Source organism: Chaetodon auriga, chromosome 17, assembly GCF_051107435.1.
Source record: "Chaetodon auriga isolate fChaAug3 chromosome 17, fChaAug3.hap1, whole genome shotgun sequence".
NCBI lineage: Eukaryota > Metazoa > Chordata > Actinopteri > Chaetodontiformes > Chaetodontidae > Chaetodon > Chaetodon auriga.
In genome coordinates this window covers 516,379-536,750 of record NC_135090.1, presented here as the reverse complement: position 1 = coordinate 536,750, position 20,372 = coordinate 516,379, and the positions used below count along the sequence as shown (strand labels likewise).

General features: G+C 39.6%; 2 protein-coding genes across 4 annotated transcripts; one reads left to right on the top strand and one right to left on the bottom strand.

Annotated features, from left to right (window-relative positions):
- Positions 1-7,215: 7,215 nt before the first annotated feature.
- On the bottom strand, positions 7,216-8,661 carry LOC143335232 (sclerostin domain-containing protein 1-like). The gene is made up of 2 exons (XM_076754496.1): positions 8,466-8,661; positions 7,216-7,643 (listed from the first exon to the last, which is right to left on the bottom strand). The coding sequence occupies exons 1-2, from the start codon at positions 8,659-8,661 to the stop codon at positions 7,216-7,218; spliced, it is 624 nt and encodes a 207-aa protein (XP_076610611.1).
- A 2,779-nt stretch (positions 8,662-11,440) lies between these two features.
- On the top strand, positions 11,441-15,711 carry ssr2 (signal sequence receptor, beta). Of its 3 annotated transcripts, none has more exons than XM_076755383.1 (6): positions 11,441-11,514; positions 12,227-12,400; positions 13,582-13,680; positions 14,240-14,348; positions 14,431-14,508; positions 15,111-15,711. In XM_076755383.1, the coding sequence occupies exons 2-6, from the start codon at positions 12,243-12,245 to the stop codon at positions 15,219-15,221; spliced, it is 555 nt and encodes a 184-aa protein (XP_076611498.1). In that variant the 5' UTR covers positions 11,441-11,514; positions 12,227-12,242; the 3' UTR covers positions 15,222-15,711. The 3 variants fall into 3 exon arrangements, with proteins under 3 accessions (XP_076611498.1, XP_076611497.1, XP_076611499.1); XM_076755382.1 differs by having other exon boundaries at positions 11,466-11,514; positions 12,217-12,400; XM_076755384.1 differs by having other exon boundaries at positions 11,475-11,514; positions 12,243-12,400.
- The last annotated feature ends 4,661 nt before the right edge of the window (positions 15,712-20,372 follow it).

The following is a 20,372-nucleotide window of genomic DNA, read 5'->3' as shown; positions in this document are numbered from 1 at the left end:
CCGAAGGCTAGACCGTCCCATTTAGCGATAGTTGATGCGGCCGACGGAGGATCCTCTGAAGGACCCAGCCTCCGGGGACCGCGTAGGCTGGGTCCTCCGAAGGATGCAGCCGCTGAATTGGGACACAGCTGTGGTGTGTGCCACGCCGGCCATTTTGTGATGTGGCAGCTGCTCCTGTATGGGAACGTAGTGTTCCTCCACTACATGTCCCCTGGTGATGCCACATCAGTTAAAGGCGAACAATGGCTTCAGGAATTGTTTGGAATGCCAAACAATAAACAATCTCACAGAGTATCAGATCCAGGAAGGGCAAGACAAGAGATGTGGACAGGTTCACAAAGCAGAGGTAGTCACCGGGGGTAGGAGAGCAGGTGAGGTCAAAGGCAGGCTGGGTCGATACCGGGAAATGTATCCGAGGATAATTGCTGGAGAGCCTTGCATGAGGGCGAAGAACAATCTGCCAGTGAGTGATTGAGAGCCGCTTAAGTATTGCACTGATTAGTGATGAGTCCCAGGTGTGCATCAGTTGATTGAGCAGGCAGTTGTGGTTGACTAGTGAAGAGTGCTGACTGAGCAGGTGAGCGATGAGAGGGAGAGTGGCAGCAGGTAAGGAGTCACCAGATGTGACATCCTCGTGGTTTCTTGGTTTGATCAGTTTAAGCAACCGTAAATGATGCAAAACATAGACATTTTGAAGTGCGTGTTATAATGCTTCCTATGCAGAAAATCACTTCTGGCCCTCCATCTGCAGTTAGCGCCACAAAAGAGTGCCTTGACATCATGTGCAAACAACCTATTTGATGAGTCAAGGTGAAAATAAATAAATAAATAAATGCCGCACCAAGAGGTGCTTGGTTAAGCTAGCAGGATCAAATGACTAGGCTGAGAGCAAACAAAAAACAAAATACTCAACTACTGCAAGTTTGAAAGAAGTCGTAAAGAGGCAATATTGACAAAAAATATTACTAATATTATTATTAGTTACCTATATATTTGGGTGTTCCCGGTTAGACAGAAAAACAGAAGTTGAAAAGAACTCAGTGGTTCAAAACCAAAGACAGTGACAGTAATAATAAGTGTAAAAATTTTTGATTCTTTGTAATGTAGGCGTTGATGTGATTGTTGTCATAATAAAACACTGCCTTATAGACACTTAAAAACGCATGTCATGTGAGGCATATAAAGAGTATTCAGCATTATCCTCAACACAAGAACAACCAACTTTTAGAAGCTCTTAACAGCCTGCATTCTGCTTTGGGGAACAAGTGTAGAAATGTCAGAGTAGGTGTCTGACTTTCACTCAGTCACCTGACTTTTGAAAACCTTTTGGCTAGGGACACAATGGCACCGTCTGTTGTTCATTTGTCACTAAAAGGCATCTCTGTGAATGACCAGGTTATCACTGTGTTGTTGACAAAAACAAAGATGAGATGCATTGCTTCTGGCACATGGTCCTTACCACTCCAGGTATGATGTGTTTTCTGTGCTTTCATCAATATTCATCAAGTAGTTGCTGGCTCAAGTAAATGAATGGAAAATGGACTATATTTATATAGTGCTTTTCTAGTCTGATAACCACTGAAAGCGCTTTTACAACACAAGTCTGCATTCACCCATTCACACACACACAGTCATATGATAGTGGAAAGGCCACCACCTGCTCATTACAAGCTTTTTTTAACCATTCACAAACAGATGAGCACAGCATCAGGAGCAATTTGGGGTTCAGTATCTTGTCCAAGGATACTTGACATGTAGACTGCCATGGCCAGGGATTGAACTGCCTTCTGATACGCTGATGACTGCTCAGCATGCTGAGCCACATCTGCCCCAAAATTGAATAGAGAAAGTACAGAGACATAATTAGTATTTGACTGTTTATAGAACAAGCTCCTGTGTACACTGTGTGTCAGTTGTGTGTATGTTTGGATATAAATAGGAAACCTGATTGACCAGACAATCCTCAGATGGCATCAGGGAAGAAACCAAGCTGATTTGCTAACGAAAGTGTGACAGAATACCTCAGATGTATGAGTACACCCAAGGGATGGAGTTTGTTTTTTTTTTGTTTTTTTTTTGCTTGTTTGTTTTTTTAAATTGCAGGCATTATAACACAATATTACAAAAGTAGAAGGACTTTCCACTCAAAACATGCTTCTACCTCCTTAAGATATGTTCCTTAGAAAAAATCATGAAAAGAAAAAAAAACATGTGTTTATGGTTCCAAATAATAAAATGAGGTAAACATGCATCCATGTGCTTTAGGAGGAGTAGCCTGCCAAAGTCTAATGTAGGTTAATCAGTAAAGGTATTGTTGTTTATTCTCAGCTAGGCAAGGGGTACCATTAGGCATCTCAACAGCATTTACTTGGCAGAAAACCCAAATTCTGCTATCTAAGTACAATAGATAGATACCACGGGAAGTGACAAGTATCAAGTAAATTTACGTGTTAGAGCAACAGATACACATACAGAGGAGGATCTCGTGTAACAACAAAGTCAGCTGCGGTTGCGTTGCAGTGTGAAGTGTGCCGATAACATTAGGTCTGGCTATGTGGACACAACACAAAAAGCAACGTGAAGAAAGAGTTACCAACCTTCAAATGAGCCTTAATGTTCATACAATTTCTCTTGACTGTCCCTCAATATTAAATACTCAAACACTGGTCCAGCTTGAGGGTCTGCAATAGGTATTACATGCCACAATAGCATCGGAATGTGCCAACACCAAGTTCAGCAAGCTAACCTGTAAAATAAATAGTAAAGGAACATAAAAATGGTCAAACTAACAGTTTCTAAATTTGAAGTCTGTATTGCTCCATCCTTGAGCTTCAGTTTTGAAACAAATCCTGCTTTGTATTGGACCTCAAAGCAGTCCAAAGTAAAATGATTAGTGCACACATATAGTATAAGAGTTTTCCAGTTGCTGTTGTTTTGGGGACATTTCCATCAAAAACAAAGTTTATCCACTGAAGATTTTCGTGTTGGTACTTGCAACCAGCAACAGAGCAGTTCCTGTGCTTCACTCTTGGCTTTGTTCTGGCCCTCAAAGCAGTCTGGAGTGAAATGCTTCGTGCAGTCATTGTGGGGACATTCCTGTCACTTTTCCATCAAAAAATGAAGTTAATCCCCTGCATCTATCCTCAGAAGGTGGGAGCAGATGAAGACTTGTGTTGTTTCTTGCAACCGACAAAAGAGAAAGTGGCTGCTTTACTCATGACCTTATCTTCCACATCTTCTTATAGCAACGGAAACAGCTGGGACCGTTACTCAGGTGGAGGATGGTCACTAAAGATGGATGTGATACTGTTACAAAGTGACATGGACAAGTAATGGAAGGCTGGACTGTTAACAAGGCATTTCAGGCATTTTTTGGCATGGACTTTGTAACTTTGCAGACATTTTAAATGCACATAAAAGCTATATAACACACTAAAGGAAAGAGGGAAAGCTAAAAAGCATAATAATGCCTCATAATTTTAATGTTAAGTTACATGTTTTAATATATTTTTATGCAATATTGAGGTTCCACCTACCGACCAACCTGCTCAAAAAACAATATATGTATATATGGAGGTAAGTTTTCTTTTTCGCAAAATACAAACAGAACTGAAATTATGCTATTCATTCTACTTTCCTTCTCCTTTGTCTTGTCCATTTCTTCTTTGTGCTGCTTGAACATGTATAACAGCATTATATTTGGATCTAGTGGAGAGGGAAGGCTTGTGATCCTTGTGTGGCTGTGAAATACAGAATTTCTTTGTCTAGCAAGGGTTTTCTGAGCATTGTGGCTATGAGGGCATCCTTCACTAACATCCTGTCTGAATGAAACAGGTGTGTCTGTCTTTGACAGTTTTGAGGCTATTGACTTCAGAACGAACATATAGACAGACACCCAGCAGCAGGCACCTTTCACAGCTTCAGGCCTCAGGACAATCAACAAAATGGACTTTTGTATGATCCTATTTCGGTCTTTACTTACTTAGCATGTTTGCAGAAGATGAATTTCTTCAGCTTTTGATGTGGCTTTTGCCCTTTCTTTGGTGAATACAGTACAAATGCTCCTCATATGATTCAGAATACGAGTATATATATATATATATTAATAACCTAGTATCATAATGTGAAAAATAAAGAGGAAGGTTATTACTTAAGGTACAGGGACTTTATAAGATATAGTGTGGCTGTAATCTAGCAGTGATATAATATTATCTCATTATTAATTGCTGCTTGTTCTGGTCTGGATTCTTACCACATTACTTCCTGGTACTCACTTGTGATGTTACATACATGACTTTTAAGAGACCAGCAGTATCACTGACTGTGCTGTAATCCTTCAGTTATGGGTGAACTCTGCCAGTAGAAACATGTATCTGCTGTATCAATAAAAGATGTGGAGGATGTGGAGTCTGTTCAGACAAAGTATTTTAAGCCTGTGCATACGGGGTACAACAATAGACATGTAATTATAGCTTGTAGGGGAAGCTTCATGACCCGGAAAAAAGTAAAGAGTTGCAAATATGTGGCAAATCGGCAGCCACTGGCATATGACTGAATAAGCAACAGATTGTAGCTGCTGGAGTAACCAGGGTCACAAAGTTCAGTGCACTTTGACATTTACCCACAATGTCCCAGTAGCTAATTCAGGGATTTGAACTACTACCTCTGGAAATTTTGATCAACATCTGACAGAGTGGACAATATTTCACTGCATATTAAATATAACACCATATAAAATTTTAAATATAACCACCACTCAATAGCCCATTCACGGGTATATTTAAGCCATGGGTTTATTCACCACCAGTGTCAAGGTGCCACTGAGTTATACATACCAATGTTCTTACTCAGCTCTTGCCACTGAACCTCTTCATTGTGTTACAGTTAAGATCCATATAAAGTTGCAATGTTTGTGTGTTTTTTGCAAAAAGTTGACTGTTATGATGAACAGTGAAAAAGCTGGTCCTGAGACATCACCGAATGATCTGGCAACCCACTGTACTATGCATTTTTTGGCTCAGTGCAGCACTGTAGTGGTAGCGTCTGAATAGTGACGAATGATAAAATATTAAAGATAAAAATTAAGATGAAATGATGAGAAGACACAGCACTTACGACTGCCCAGGTGCTGCCCTAAATTACATCACCATGACAAGTTACTTTTTTTTTTTTTAACTGAAAACTGATGGAGTTGTAGTTAAATTCTCTTCTAATATGTTTTTATATACCTTTAGAGGCAGGTTTAGTGGAAAGTGTCCTGTACCGTTGTTGCTCTGTGTCTACTGGTCAAATGTTTGTTAACACATTAGCCAAACAACCTTTGGTGCTGTCATTGTTGTGGTATGAACTTGCTTAATTTGTTAGCCTGTAAGCTGTTTCAGTGTCATAGCTAGAAATACCTGTACATCTGCCTTAAATTCTTATGTGTATGGCAGATGTACAGGCAGATGTATATGTTTAATTAAAGCAGTTAATAGTCGCAAGTTAATCTTTACCTTTAAGATGTTAAAGCTATATGTAAATAGAGCCACAGTTTGTGGGGTTAATATGGAATATTTCCATTTGAAATTTAGAGAAATTCAAGAAAAGCATAAAGTCTTGAATATTTATGTAAATGTATTTATTGCAACCTTTAGCAATTAGTTTCTGCTACCAACTGCATAAATCCTGTTCAAGTTTTAACGTGTTTTTCCCACACCTGCCCATCATCATTCCAAGACTTTACATTGTTCTGGTGCCCCTTGTACTGATAGGATATTATGAACAAAGGGACATCAATTCTTTTTACTCTGCAGGTAACACCTGCAAGTTAAACATCCTGCTGTCATCCAGTGCAGGTGATTCTATTCACTGCCTACATTAGCCCACAGCTTTCAGGTAGAGACAATAAAGTGCCTTAACATGTTGCTGCAGCTGGAACATGCCCCACTACCCTAGAGGTGAAGGCATCCCCTTAACAATAAAACAAAATAGGGCATTCATCAGTTTCATCAATGACTAATACCTCTGTTGTCAGGAAGTTTCTGTTTGCTGTGATCCTGTCTGACTGTTTGCACCATTATGTCAGAAACACAGCCTTGTCAACAATTTTCATCCAACTATTTATTTCAAACAATGACAAAAAAAATAGAAATGAGCATGAGCTGTTCTAACTAGTACAAAAATAAATAACAGATGATACACTCTGAAAAAACACCATAAAACCCACGTATTGTACATTCATACTAGAGGCTATGAAGCATTAATGTACTATAAAAATCTGGCTTCTCATTTGAAAGTTTTATGAATCATGGTAACATCTTGTGTTGCATGTCTTGAATCAAATGTCTGCATGAGCCTTTGTATTATCTAATGAATTATTAGGGCTCAAGCACCGAAGTGTTTGTGCTGGTTTATTATTATTATTATTATTATTATTATTATTATTATTATTATTATTATTATTATTATTATTATATTTGTTGCACCATAAGCCCAACTGACTTGAAACTGGACACACAAGCCCAGCTCAGCTCTACATGAATAAAACTTGTTGGATCCTGTATCAGCACCAAAATGGGTATACACCATTACAGGACTGAGATACACATTTCTATTCTATCAAAAACATGGCCAAAAAAGGCAAACTGAAAAAGTTTGCAAAGGGTGTGGCTGAGCAGGAGAAGTCTGTAACTCTGCAACAATTTGTCTAATTGTCATAAATCTGAGTACATGATAGGTTGTTTCCCAATGACTCCCAAAGTAACATATATGACCGCTCCAGAGTATGAGCAACAGGCATATCAGACAAATGTAAATGTTGTGAAATGATCACAGTTTGGTTAGGTTTAGACAACAGAACTAGTTGGTTAGGTTTGGATTCTGTAAAAATAAGTTAATAATGTTAATAAGTTTGGTTATGTAGGTGACTTAACTTACATATACGTCAGTTAAAATATATAAAAAGTCAGCTATGACTTTTGGTTACAAATAGGACACAAACAGCAATCTAGGTGAACTTTGCTGCTCTTTATACTGCATCACCTGACTTCCTCCTTTGATCCCATCATAATTACTATGGCTACTAGAGGTCACCACCAGTCACAATAATCTAAACCTGAAGGCAAATCTACACTATTCACTAACCCTATTTGGCGTGCCTCATAAATATTTGGTTAATTTTTTGCTTAATTGTCTGTTTGGAGATTTCTTTTGTAATGCAAGATTACAGCAATTTTAGTTGTCAAACTGCCTCTCAGCTCTCTCCTTAGGGAGTCCAGCCTTCCGTGGATTTTTCCTCTGTTTGCCACTGTGGACAGATGTGTCCTTGTGTCCTGAGTCATTTTGCTGTCTGGAGTAGCGCTTACACCTACAGGAGGTCACCACAGTAATCTTGTAGGTCCTTGAGCTGCTGTCCTGGCACTGCAGCTGGATCCGCTGGGTCCTGGTCTGGTCAGTGACGCAACGCCACTCCTGGGCATCACGGTGGCTCCAGTACCTACCAGTGTAACCTCCACCCCCAATCCAATTGGGCAGCAGGTTGGCTGGCAGACACTCCCCAGCACACACCAGCTCCTTAATGGGGTTGACGCTGGTGCACTGGCCATCAGAGATGTATTTTGTGGACCTCAGCTCCCTGCAGCCCACCTGGCTCTGGTCTGGACCTGAGACATGGAAACTGAATTACAGATATGTACACTCCACTTCATTCAGATGTGGCACCATCTGACCCTCAGCTGAATTGATTTTGATTTTGATTTTTTCAATCTGGCTCACATGGCAGGCTCTCCAAAAAGACAAGGTCAGCCTTCTCTGGCAACTACAACTTGGTCAAAATACAGCTGCCAGAATTTTAACAAAAACATTAAATTATGAACATATTACTTTATTGTCTGTTTTTGGATCTTACTATTCACCCTTTTATTGATTTAATTTTAAGTGTGTTACTTTGAAAGATAGATCTTTCTAATTACCATTTCTTGTCTTATCCTGTTCTAATTCTTCAGTAAATTTAAAGCTCATTCAGTTGCTACTATGCATTAAATGTGCCACATGAATAATAGTACCCTGCCTTACATCTCTATGTGAAGGGCTTGTAGGAGTTTTATTATTTGCAGCGTTGGGAGTAACACATTACAAAGTAACGCATGAATGTAAATCCACTGCATTTAGCAATAACCGCAGATCACCTTACAGGAGCTCTGATGCTGAACGATTAATGTAATTTTTCCATGTATTTGAAAAGTTTGTAATTTAGGAAAAGTTTATTTCTAAGAACAAGGAGAACAGATTTCCTTTTAAGCGTTTTGAAAACCCACTTGCTACACACTACTCTACACTGAGAGAGAATAATGCCATCTATATACAGTGGTTAGCAATCACCCAGACATCAATTTTAAACTATGTGTCATGGTTTATTGAGCAAGACGACAAATTTACCTCAAAATGATACTGTAACTACGCCATGCGTAACGGTTTGGACTCACCATTACGCACAGCGTCAGTCAGTCGTCTGCCGCCGTTGCTCGCCTGATTAGTGTCTTCATTAGACTGCTCGTCATGAGTGTCGGGGGCCAGCTGAGTAATAACTGACTCTGTGGCATCGTTGTGAACAGCTGAGCTGCTCGTGCCCAGCAGCAGCAGGAACGCGAGGAATTTAAGTCCGCTGGCAGGATGGAGCATAACTGCACCTGATGATCTGATTACTGCTTTCAGAAACAAAATTCCACCTGATGAATGACTAACGTGCTGGAGCTTTGATTTATATATCCTCCACTGTGACGCTTTACGAACGCACACCCACCTGAACCGCAACTCGCAACTTGCTGTAGGACCTTTTTTTTTTTTTTTTTTTTTTTTTTTTTACAACCGAGTGGTTCTGCGTCTACATCAAATATTGCTTTGGTCGTTTGTCGAATCACTGTTTAGGTTGCTTCTGCATACCTGCGTGACAGTCAGTCAACGTTAAGGTGGGCTCCAGTCTTTTATTTTGAAATATATCAAAAAAGAGCCTTCTCACAAACTCAAACTTCCCATTCCCACCCACAAAACAATTCAATTTAATTTGTATAACGCCAAATCACAACCGAAGTTGTCTCATGACACTTTCCATGTAGAGCTGGTACAGCCCAAGAAGGAAGGTTTAATCAAAATATAATGTTGCCTTCTTAGAAATAAAGAGAAAAACGAGCAACATTAGGAGAAAGTACAAAAGCATAACTCCCACATTGAAATCTATCTTAACAATGTGCCTCCACCTAATGTTTTCTATGCATTTAGTAAAGAATTATACACTAGTGCCACTGAAGGGAATATCATCCTATGTGACAATCTTTTATATGCAGCAACATTTTTGACTTTCTCACCCAGTCATGAAAAGGGAGTGGTCTTGGGTCAAAATTAATTTGCTGGCCAATCATTATGGCTGTCTGTATCCAGTCCTTCAATGATCGTGGAAAAAAAGATATTACCATACTCCACAATACCACATTTTAGACATTATAAAAACTGCAGACCTATGATGTTCACAATGTAACAGTGAATCTTTATTCAGAACAGTTGGATTGCCCACAGTGTACTAGTGTCCCCTCATCTTCCCTACATTTCCTGTAGGTTTTAAACTTGGTCTGTGTAACCAATTGTGGGTCCAATTAAATCATATATCTCTCTGACTGACTGTGGTGGCTACATTGGTAGCACCTGCATTTGTGTGACTGCAGGATAAAAAGAAGAATATTTGTCTCCACCTACTGACTGAATATCTGTTGCATAGAGACTATGGTTGGTGTAGCTTACAGAGACTAAATGTTTATCATCACAATATTTTTTACTGAGCTGCTTTACCTATATGAAATATATTTCATGTTAAACTCAGGATGCTTGTATTTAGTAAACACAAAATAAAATAAGACAAAATAGACTGTCAATATAGATATGGGGAAGATGGGCAAAGATCACAATCAGCTTTAATTGCCAAGTATGTCTACAAATAGGCCTGTAAAAAAGTTTATTCTGTTTTTCAGTGCTCTCAATGCTTAGACAGGAATAGACATGGTACCTAAGAGTAAGGCCATGACTGAACAAAAAAAAGACAGGACTATTGAACACAAATAGGCTCAGTGAAATAATATGTGTGCCTAATATATATGAAAACCACCAATGAACAACAACATAAATAAAATGTCCAAGTCAAGTGTTTCTGTATGTTGTAAACAATACAGATAAACAATACAGTGCAACAAAATATGCTGATAATGTACACAGTTATGTGTCACATAGAGACACAAATGGCTTTTAATGAAAGCCAAGCATCTAAAAGTTATACCATCTAAAGTAATACCAAACATAGTTACTAAAACATTAATAAAGGTCGGTCCTTAAATCCAGCCTAAATGAGGACATACACCAGCACTAAAAGTCAAATTTACTGTGGTGGGTGGGTAAATTCACAAGGTGATCACAGTGTTAAAGATACCACTCAAGGCTGATTATCATAGCCAGATATTAAATAGTAAATGGACTATATTTATATTGTGCTTTGCTAGTTTGACAAACACGAAAAGCACTTTCACAACACAAGTCTGCATTCACCTATTCACACATACATTCATACAATGGTAGCCTGGCCACCTGTTCATTAAGAATTCACACACACCGATGGCACAATTTGGGGTTCAGTATCTTGCCCAAGGACACTTTGACCTGTAGACTGCCAAGGTCAAACCAACAACCTTCTCATAAGTGGGTGACCACTCTACCTACTGAGACACACCTGCAAGTGTATAAGAAATAAGTATTATACTTTTTCTAAAATGTTATCTAGATTCTGTCACCTTGACTGGTGCCAATATCTTATCTGACCTGTGGAATAAATATATGTAAGTGTCTAAGTAAGTGCCTTTGTACAGCTGTATTCAGAAAGGTGACTAGGAGAATAAATAGTCCAAGAAACAAAAATCATTTCAAATGCTGACAGTCTGAGGGGGCTGATATGAATTAAATTGCCCACCATTAACTGACACAGAAAACCCAGGGCCTAGTTTCTGGGGGTGTGGACAATTAACACATTTGTTATCTATGCTGTACAGCATATAGGGTACATATTCCAAACACAGAGGTCAGGGTGGAGGCTTTGGGTTGTCCTAGAAAGTCACTGAAAGCCCAAACAAATTATTGCCCTTTGACTCGAGTGATGTCATCCTGCTGCAACTGAAACACATCCTGTTGTTCAACATGAAAATATACATGGTGGATCAAGTATTCAGATTATTTGCTGAGCTAAAAGTAGTTATACAACAGTGCAAAAATACTTTACAAGTCCGTCCTATATTCAAAATGACCCCCCCCCCCCCCCCCCCCCTTTCAATACGAGGAAACAACACAGCCTCCAAGACACTAGGGGAGCTACGCTGTCTGGAGACTTCCTTAAATTGTCCGTCAGTACACGTCATGCAACAGTACCTTTTAGCATCTGAGCATGCGCGTCTCTAGCTCCTTCAACATCCGCCGCTAGAAGAGCACAAGTGGACGGCAACAGTATGTATTTCTACTTCCCTTAACTGTGCAAACTGCACTAATGTGTTGACTTTATTTTTTAGAATTAGATACATCAACATTACTCCCTCATTTCTGTAATGTAAATATAGACTTTGAGTACTGTGTAACGCTAATCCTGTCACTGAAAACTAGATCTGTCTCGTTAGGTCCACGTCAGCATCTGTAACAATCGCTGTTCAGCACTTTGACTTAAGACAAGCTAAAATGTAACCCTTTTTGCTTCCTCTATTCATAAATTCACTCGACTTTTCGAACAATTATTTTTGTAAATAAAGCTAATATTAAATGACTATAACGCTAGCTCCGTTTATAGCTAGCTAACTGTTATCCATGACTCTATTTAAGTTTAAACCGGGTTGAATCTAATTTGTCCTTTTTCTTCAGCGAAAACCAAGCTTTTACATAGTTCAGTGTTTTTATTTCATGGAAATATTTTATCTATTTAATATTATATCTGATAATATATCTAATGTAATTGTTGGCTAGATTAACATCACAGCTATATGGACATGTCATTCTAAAACCATGGCGAATGCTTTGCCGCTATGTCAGGCTCTACTCTCCTTAAAAGGTTTTCTACAAGATTTTGGAACCTGGCTGCTGTGACCGAGGTGTCCACATACTTTGAGCCTTAGTATTTGCTTTTCTACCCCATCTCTCCACTATTTGTATTTTGTGTAGATTTTTGCAGCCTGTATTCTTTCCAGATGAAGATGCTGCATGCGTTTTTGGTCCTGGCTCTGCTTGGTTTGGGCTCAGGAGAGGAGGGAGCCCGTTTGCTGGCTTCTAAATCCCTGCTGAACCGCTATGCTGTGGAGGGCCGTGACCTCACCCTGCAGTACAACATCTACAATGTGGGCTCCAGGTCAGGGCTGTACTGAGTTTGAAAGAAAAATCTCCTATAACAACTATGAAGTTGTTAATTGACTGTGTGTAACATAACCTCTTGACCGCTTTTGAAAACTTAATGGCATGTGAGCTGTCAAAAACAGTACACACAACAGTATGATAATGAATCATGTAATACTATTAGTACATGTAAAATAAATCTCAGAAAGCTCACAGATGACCTATTTGTTCATTTTCTGGCTGTGGACAATTATATTGGGGGCGGTTGTGGCTCAAGAGGTAGAGCGGTCCTCCCCCGATCGGGAGGTCAGTGGTTCGATTCCTGGCCTCAGCAGTCCACATGCTGAAGTATCCTTGGGCAAGAGACTGAACCCCAAAAGCTGCCTGTGATGCTGTGCCATTGGTGTGTGAATTCATATGTACATCACTTTGGATAAAAGCGTCTGCCAAATGACTAATTGTAATTGTAATATTGTACAAAGGCACAATGTGAAAACTTGACACTGACTTTGATGATCAAAATCAAAGATTAAAATAGGCCAAAATGGATGCATAAATACACATGCAAGCTGTAGAATTTGAAGCAGGATAGCTGATCATGTGCATATCAGGCTCAACATCATCTAATTTCATTTATATTAATTCATTTATATTGTGTTTTTTGGAGTCTGACTGGGAAGCAAAAATTGCCCTTCTGCAGCCTCAGAGTTGGCCCCTCTTTCTATTTTGCTTCTTTGGTCAAAGTGGTAACAACTGTTCATGTCACTTTGTGCCTAACAGTAAACTCCGCTTTGCCCAAAAATAATGTTATCAGTAGTTAGTACACATGCTGCACATAACTTTCTTTCTCTTTCTTTGGCGGTCAGCAACCACTGAACTTGGATGCATTTTTGGATGTTGAACTGTCCAAAGGAAATGTCTCCAACTCTGTTTATATGGCATCGTGTAAATGCTCTCGTTATGACAATCAGAAATCTGATCCACGTCTTTTACTTTACTTTTTTATTACAACCCCATTTTTAAAAAATTGGGACAACTGTTTAAATGTAAATAGGATGTTTTCTGATTAATTTTCTGGTACCGGACAACACCCTGCTGTATTCTGGAGACATTTGTCATACAGTAAAATCTAATTAAACTCTGTCACGTTACATATGCAGTTCTTTAACTGTATCCTCTTCCTTTCTGTCTCTACAGTGCTGCTCTGGAGGTGGAGCTGTCGGATGATTCTTTTCCTCCTGAAGACTTTGGAATCGTTTCAGGAATGTTGAATGTCAAATGGGACAGGATTGCACCGTATCCTTGAGTCTTAAAGTCTTTCTCATGATCCTCTCACTTTGCAGTTGTTGATCCAGTCAGCTGAATCTACAACACAGTCGAACTGATAATGAGACAGTTTGTAATTTATGGGAGAAGTAGAAACTTAATCAAAGCATTGCAGTTGAAGTAAATGGAGTTTTTGGTAAATGGACTATGTTTATATAGCACTTTACTAGTCACTGACTCATTAGACAACTTAAAGCACTTTTACAATGCAAGTCTGTGTTCACCTATTCACACAGTCATACAACTATGGCTAGGCCACCTGCTCATTACGAGCTTTGAGCAATTTGGGGTTCAGTATCTTGGCCAAGGATACTTCAGCATGTAGACTGCCAAGGCCAGGGATCTATCTTGGGTCAACCCAGGTGGGTCAAGGTCATGGTCAAACTGTAGGAGGTTAGGATAACCATGACCTAGGTGACTGAGAATCTTCACAGACACTGTAGGAGATTATCATTTTGAATTGGTTTTAAATATGCAGTGATGAACTCTTCATCCTTTTCAAGTTGTCCTTTAACCCTGTAACTTTCAGAGCAAGCAATGTCTCTCACACAGTGGTGTTGCGCCCCCTGAAGGCTGGTTATTTTAACTTCACATCTGCTTCTGTCAGCTACCTTGCCCAAGAGGGAGGACAAGTTGTGGTAAAACCAATTGATTATTTTGGTGGATCAAAGCAGTTAAAGTGTTTAGTGAAGGAAGCTGATATGTCTGTCCTTCCTGCAGGTTGGTTATACCAGCGCCCCTGGCCAGGGAGGCATCCTGGCTCAGAGGGAGTTTGACCGGCGCTTCTCGCCACACTATGTGAGTGTTACATTCAAATAGTGTTTTTCACTCACTCAGTCATACTCCTGACTGACTAGTAGTTTGCATGGATTTCCAGTGCACAGGACAGTGAAAAAAAAAAATCATGCTTCTGCACTGGCAAGGATGATCTGATTAGCTTTTGGTGGTCAAAGGTTGTGGTCACTATGACCTCAGGTCTCTCCCATTCTTGTGAATACGATATCTCAGGAATGCCTAAAGGGAATTTCTTCAAAGTTGACACAAACGTTCTCTTGGACTCAGGGGTGAACTGTTAAAATTTTGGTGGTCTAAGGCTGGCAGAGACAGAGGCACTAGTTTCAGTAGTAGTAGTAGTAGTAGTAGTAGTTTTTTTTTTAAGCTAGCTGTGCCTAATAATTTGGCAAATTAGAGTATTTTTATGAATCCTTTCTTGGAAAACTGCTAATCTATCCAATATCTTGTCTGCAGTACAGGCAAATTTCACACAGAGTTGGTAATAAAAATAGTTGTTTTTTTAAAATTGTGATTCTGAAATTCAAAAATGACAAATGTTTTTCCTCTTTATTTTTTGGACTGTTCCTCGATACCTCACTCACTTCCCCATGTCTCCCTTTTTGTAGCTTGACTGGGCTGCATTCGGCGTGATGACTCTGCCCTCCATTGGCATCCCTCTGCTTCTCTGGTACTCCAGCAAAAGGAAGTACGACTCCCCAAAGGCCAAGAAGAACTGAGAAGGCACAGCTGGGGGTGGAGTGGAGTGGAGTGGAGTGGAGTGGGGTGGGGTGGGGAAGGGTGGGGAAGGAAATCAAAGGTTTTCACTGGCATTATCTCTGGATAACTTAATAACCCATATTGGGGGTGAAAGTTGAATGAGAAGAACAGTGACCAAGGAACATGATTGCAATTTGATCAAACAAGCAGCATGATTAAGATAACTCTGTAATAAGAATTAGATGAAAAAGTAACATAAACAACTTAAGTGTGGTTATCAAACCATGAGCATGTACATCTACAGCCTGAGCTTCACCAGCTGCTGGTCATTCCTTCATATTTGCAAATGAGTTCATGTGAGAAATTACATTACAATTACAGTGGCAGTTGCTATTGTAACAGGTTTTTTTATTTTTGTAATTGTCTGTGTAATGAACTGAACTCAGATGTGAAGTTTACAGCCAACTGTTGAACTTCAAAATAATAAAAACAAGCTGGGTTTTTCCTAAAGCTGTGTTTGATTAATTTTTGAGGTTTTACATTCCGTGGAAACACTGAAAGACATTTTAAGATTTTTCCTTGATCTGCAACAAGAGTGTGTAAACATGGAGTCATGTTACTTGAATCAAGTAGTTAAACAGCTCAGTCCTCTAACAGAAAGGTATTGTTAACAAACAAGGTGTTTTGTGTGTAGGCAACAGTTATGCAGCCTTTCAGTGTTCTAGATGATGTTTCCTGGCTTTAGTCTGACCAGTCAGGTGATATTTGAAATAATTGTATGTACGCAATACTACAGTTAAGTACATACTAAGAGCAGTCAAAAGTAGTGACATACATACTGAAAGATTGTCAAAGTGGGATATTAGCATTATGATCATTAAATGTTTTCCTTGTGCAAATGAATACACAGTACTACACTTCATTGCTTAATTGCCACGGTTATCTGTGAAGTGAGGTAATCATTGGCAAAAAAAAAACAAAAAAAAAAAACACCCCATACCTCGACAAACAGGTTAATTTGCTTCCATCAGGCTTGTTTTTCCTCATGTGCATTTTTGTATGTATCATTGACTCTACTCTCTTAAAATTTCCACTCAGGGAGATTCAAGCTGTTCTGTAATGTCTATAGATACAAAAATATAGACATCTACAAGCATGAATTAATTAATGGAATTTAGAGGGTATCTTGAAATGGTAAGATTCAGTGTAGGCTTCAGCTTCACTTTTTTTTCCAGATATCTGTGACCTTGGAATACCACTCCTTTTTGCTGATAGATATCCTGTCCAGGCCAACAGTATAGTTTGCAGTTAGCTGCTGCTGTTCATTTTTGAATTCCAAAGCTTGACAAGAAAGTAAGAGGAGCAATTCATTTGTTGGTGAGCAGTAGGCTACTTGATTCAGCATGACTTTGAGAAATTTTCAGTTTCTTAGAGAGAGAGCCAGTACATATAAAGTATGTACCAGAAAAAATATATGCAAGTTGCAATTGATAAATAAATGTAAACAATTAACAGTATTGTGCAATATTACAGTAGTGCAAATAATATGTAAACACTGAATATTGGGGTATTGTGAGGTTGGTAGATTAACTATTTAAAGGCATATTATGAAAAACTCACTTTTTCTGAGATTTGAGGTGTTATTTGGGGGACCTTTTAAATTACTATTGTACTGAATGCTGGGTCATGGCAGGTATGGTTTCCTGAAGTGGTCCTTGTGACAGCGGAGCTGGAGCAGTCTATTTTAAAAGGGGCTCCGCTGTCTGTCCACGAAGTGGTGAAGATGGTGTTTGGTTTGTTCAGTCTGTTGGTTTCATCGGCTCCCATGCAGGCCCCCCAGCACACTGCAGCAAAGAAGAGTGCACTGACAACAAGAGACTGGTACAAGATCTCCAACATCTTGCTGCTCACATTGAATGATCTGAGCTTCATCAGGAATTAGAGTCTGCTCATCCCCTTCTTGTAGACTGGGTTGATGTTGGTTTTCCAGTTCAGTCTGTTGTCGAGGTGCACTCTGAGGTATTTGTAATCCTCCACCACTGTGACATTCTCCCCTAGAATACACAGTGGTTGTGTGGTCGTCCTGTTCCTTCTGAAATCAATAACCATGTCCTTGGTCTTGGCCACGTTAAACAGCAGGTGATTTCTACCAGACCATTCCACAAAATCGTCCTCCACTGCTCTGTATTCCTCCTCTCGTCCATCCTTTATACACGCTCCCACCGTTGAGTCATCCGAGAACTTCTGTAGGTGGCATCATGAGGAGTTGTACTGGAAGTCTGAGGTGTACAAGGTGAAGAGAAAAGGAGGCAAAACAGTCCCCTGTGAGCTCCTGTACTACTTTCCATGGTCTCAGACAGAACATTGCCCAGTCGAACAAACTGTGGTCTGTCTGTCAGATAGTCAGTAATCTGGGAAATAGTGGATGCGTCGACTCCCATCACTCGCAGATTCTAGGAACAGTGGCTGGATGGTGTTAAATGCACTGGAGAAATCAACGAAAGTGATCCTAATAGTGCTGCTGCTACAATCCAGGTGGGAATGAGCACACGGCAGCAGGTGTATGATGGTGTTGTCCACACCCAGATGGGGTTGGCAGGCGAACTGTAGAGGGTCCAGTGATGATTTCACCTGCTGTCAGAGGTGGGCCAGGACCAGCCTGTCCAGCACCTTCATCATGAATGATGTAAGGGCAACGGGTCTGTAGTGGTTAGTGCCAGATGGAGACGTCTTCTTCGGAACAGGAACCACACAGGATGTCTGTATCGGGACTCTCTGCAGGCTCAGGCCCATTATCTCCTTCATTCCTGTCCACACATCTGTCGCTCTGTTCTGAAATTTGGCCTCCAGCTTCCTCCTGTAGGCATCTCTGCTCAGCCTCAGCTTCTCCTCAGCTCATGCTGAACACTCCTCAGTTCTTTTTTTGTCCCCTGACCTGAAGGCCTGTTTCTTCCTATTAAGCAGACTTTTCAGGTCACTGGTGATCTAGGGCTTGTTGTTGGGAAAGCAGCGTACTCTCCAGGTTGGCAGTATAGTCTGTTCACAGACTATGATGTACTGAAAAACATGACTTTTTGGTGCAATAAACTCTATTAGAGTAACTCATAATTTTTTCCTCGTATTTTTAAGATTCAGTGAGAACTAGAATTTCTTAGATTTCTTAGGTAAAATTAAACATCTTATTAACATATGAAATGAATTGTGGGGGAAGAGTAAGGTTTTTTTAATGGTTTTCCTCGTACTATTTACATGTTTAATAGTTTAATGTACATTAACTTAGAAATACCAAATAAACTTCACTCTGAAAGTGTAGGGTGTTTTGAATCTGCGCATGCGTGGTTAGACGCGAATCTCATCGTCTCTATGTGTAGCCAATAACTAGCTAACTAACCAGCAATAACTTAGTGATGTGCGGATCGATACTTTCGATACCAAACTTGTCCGTTTTACTATCGACACTCATAACATAGTGTCTAAACTTTCACCAGTCTACACTAGTTTGGGGTGAACTTTTTACGTCACAGTGGACAGTTATGTCGCTAATTACAAGACATCACCGCCGGTTTCCTGCTTCCGCCACGCGCGCGGCTGAACTCAGACCTGATGAGAGCAGGAGAGGTGCAGCGTAATGATGGCAGAAGCTGCAGGTGGTCTTTGTTCTGCAGATACATGGCATCGCTCTCTGTTGACTAATGTTAATACATGCACAAGTTACTATAACAGCAGGGCAGAGGGAGGTAACAGATAATTAAATAGTAATAGTTTTTATTTTATTTTTCATTTATATCTATCAGATGGGACCACTACTGCAGGAAACTGCAGATGAGCATGAAGCTAACCTCTCAACAGTATAAAATTCTCTAGTCTACCTTTTTTAATTTTGCTGCTCTTTGCCAGTATATGTATCTTAGCTGAACATAAACCAAACGAAAAGTTCCTTGTGCGAGTTTAGTCTTGTAAAAACGTCCCTTAAACTTAAGCGTAATTAGGTTGAACTGTTATACTCAAGAAGTTAATCTGTAATTTGTTAATTTTTTTTTAAAAAGTCTTATTAACATGTTTCTGTCCATCGACGGGAAGCAGAATAGAACATTATTCTCATCATTTAGGCAAGTAGAAAATAATGTATGCATAATATTGTTTTGTTATTTTCCCTTATTCATCCCTTGTAACACTATAAAATTGTGTCTGAATGTTTTAGACCATTGTTTTAATATCACAAATGGTATCTGTTAATTTTCAGGGTGCCCTTATTATTTGGAGGAGCCAATGGACTGAGTGGACACCTCTCCCAAAAGTTGTTTTGAGCGTGTGTGTGTGTGTGTTTGTGTTTGTGTGTGTGTGTGTGTGTGTGTGTTTGTGTGTGTGTGTGTGTGTGTGTGTGTGTGTGTGTGTGTTAAACGTTCTTGGATATCTGATTGATGAATATCATATTTCTTTTATGAACGCTAAAACTCTGTTTCAGAGTGTCGAAAGGTTTTCACTGCATATTTGAAAAGTACTATTCAGGATCTACACTATATGTACAAAAGTATTGGGACACCAATCTAATACGATCTAATACAACAGCTCTGATGTAAATTCTACTTTTATGAAGCTTCAACATGTTTAGTTTTTGTTGAAATTGTCAGAAAGGTGGTAATTCTACATAATGTTTATTACTGAGGTTGTGGTGGATGGTGCTGTTGTACTGGAGTGCATTATATTGACAAGTGTTCCTAATATTTTGCCCCCCCCCATGTATGTTAATAGAGTGGCCAAAATATTAGGAATTCTTGTCAATGTAATGCACTCCAATACACCAGCACCACCCACCACAACCCCAGTAACAAGTCTAATTATCATCTTTCTGACAATGTCAAGGACTGAAAATGTCTTTCTTTTCAAAAGCTTAGTCAAAGCAGAATGCATGGCAGAGCTGTTGTATTGGATTGCATTAGACTGCACATACACACACACACACACACACACACACACACACACACACACACATATATATATATATATATATTCTGGTGGGGGCAGTTAATAAATTGGTGGAATGTTGGAAGAGTTTTGTCCGAAATGTTATGATTAAAAGTCCCCAGAAATGACTAGAAACGCTTTTGGTTGCTGCGTTTGTAGCTCCGCACTACACACTACACTACACACGCGATGCGATGTTTATATAT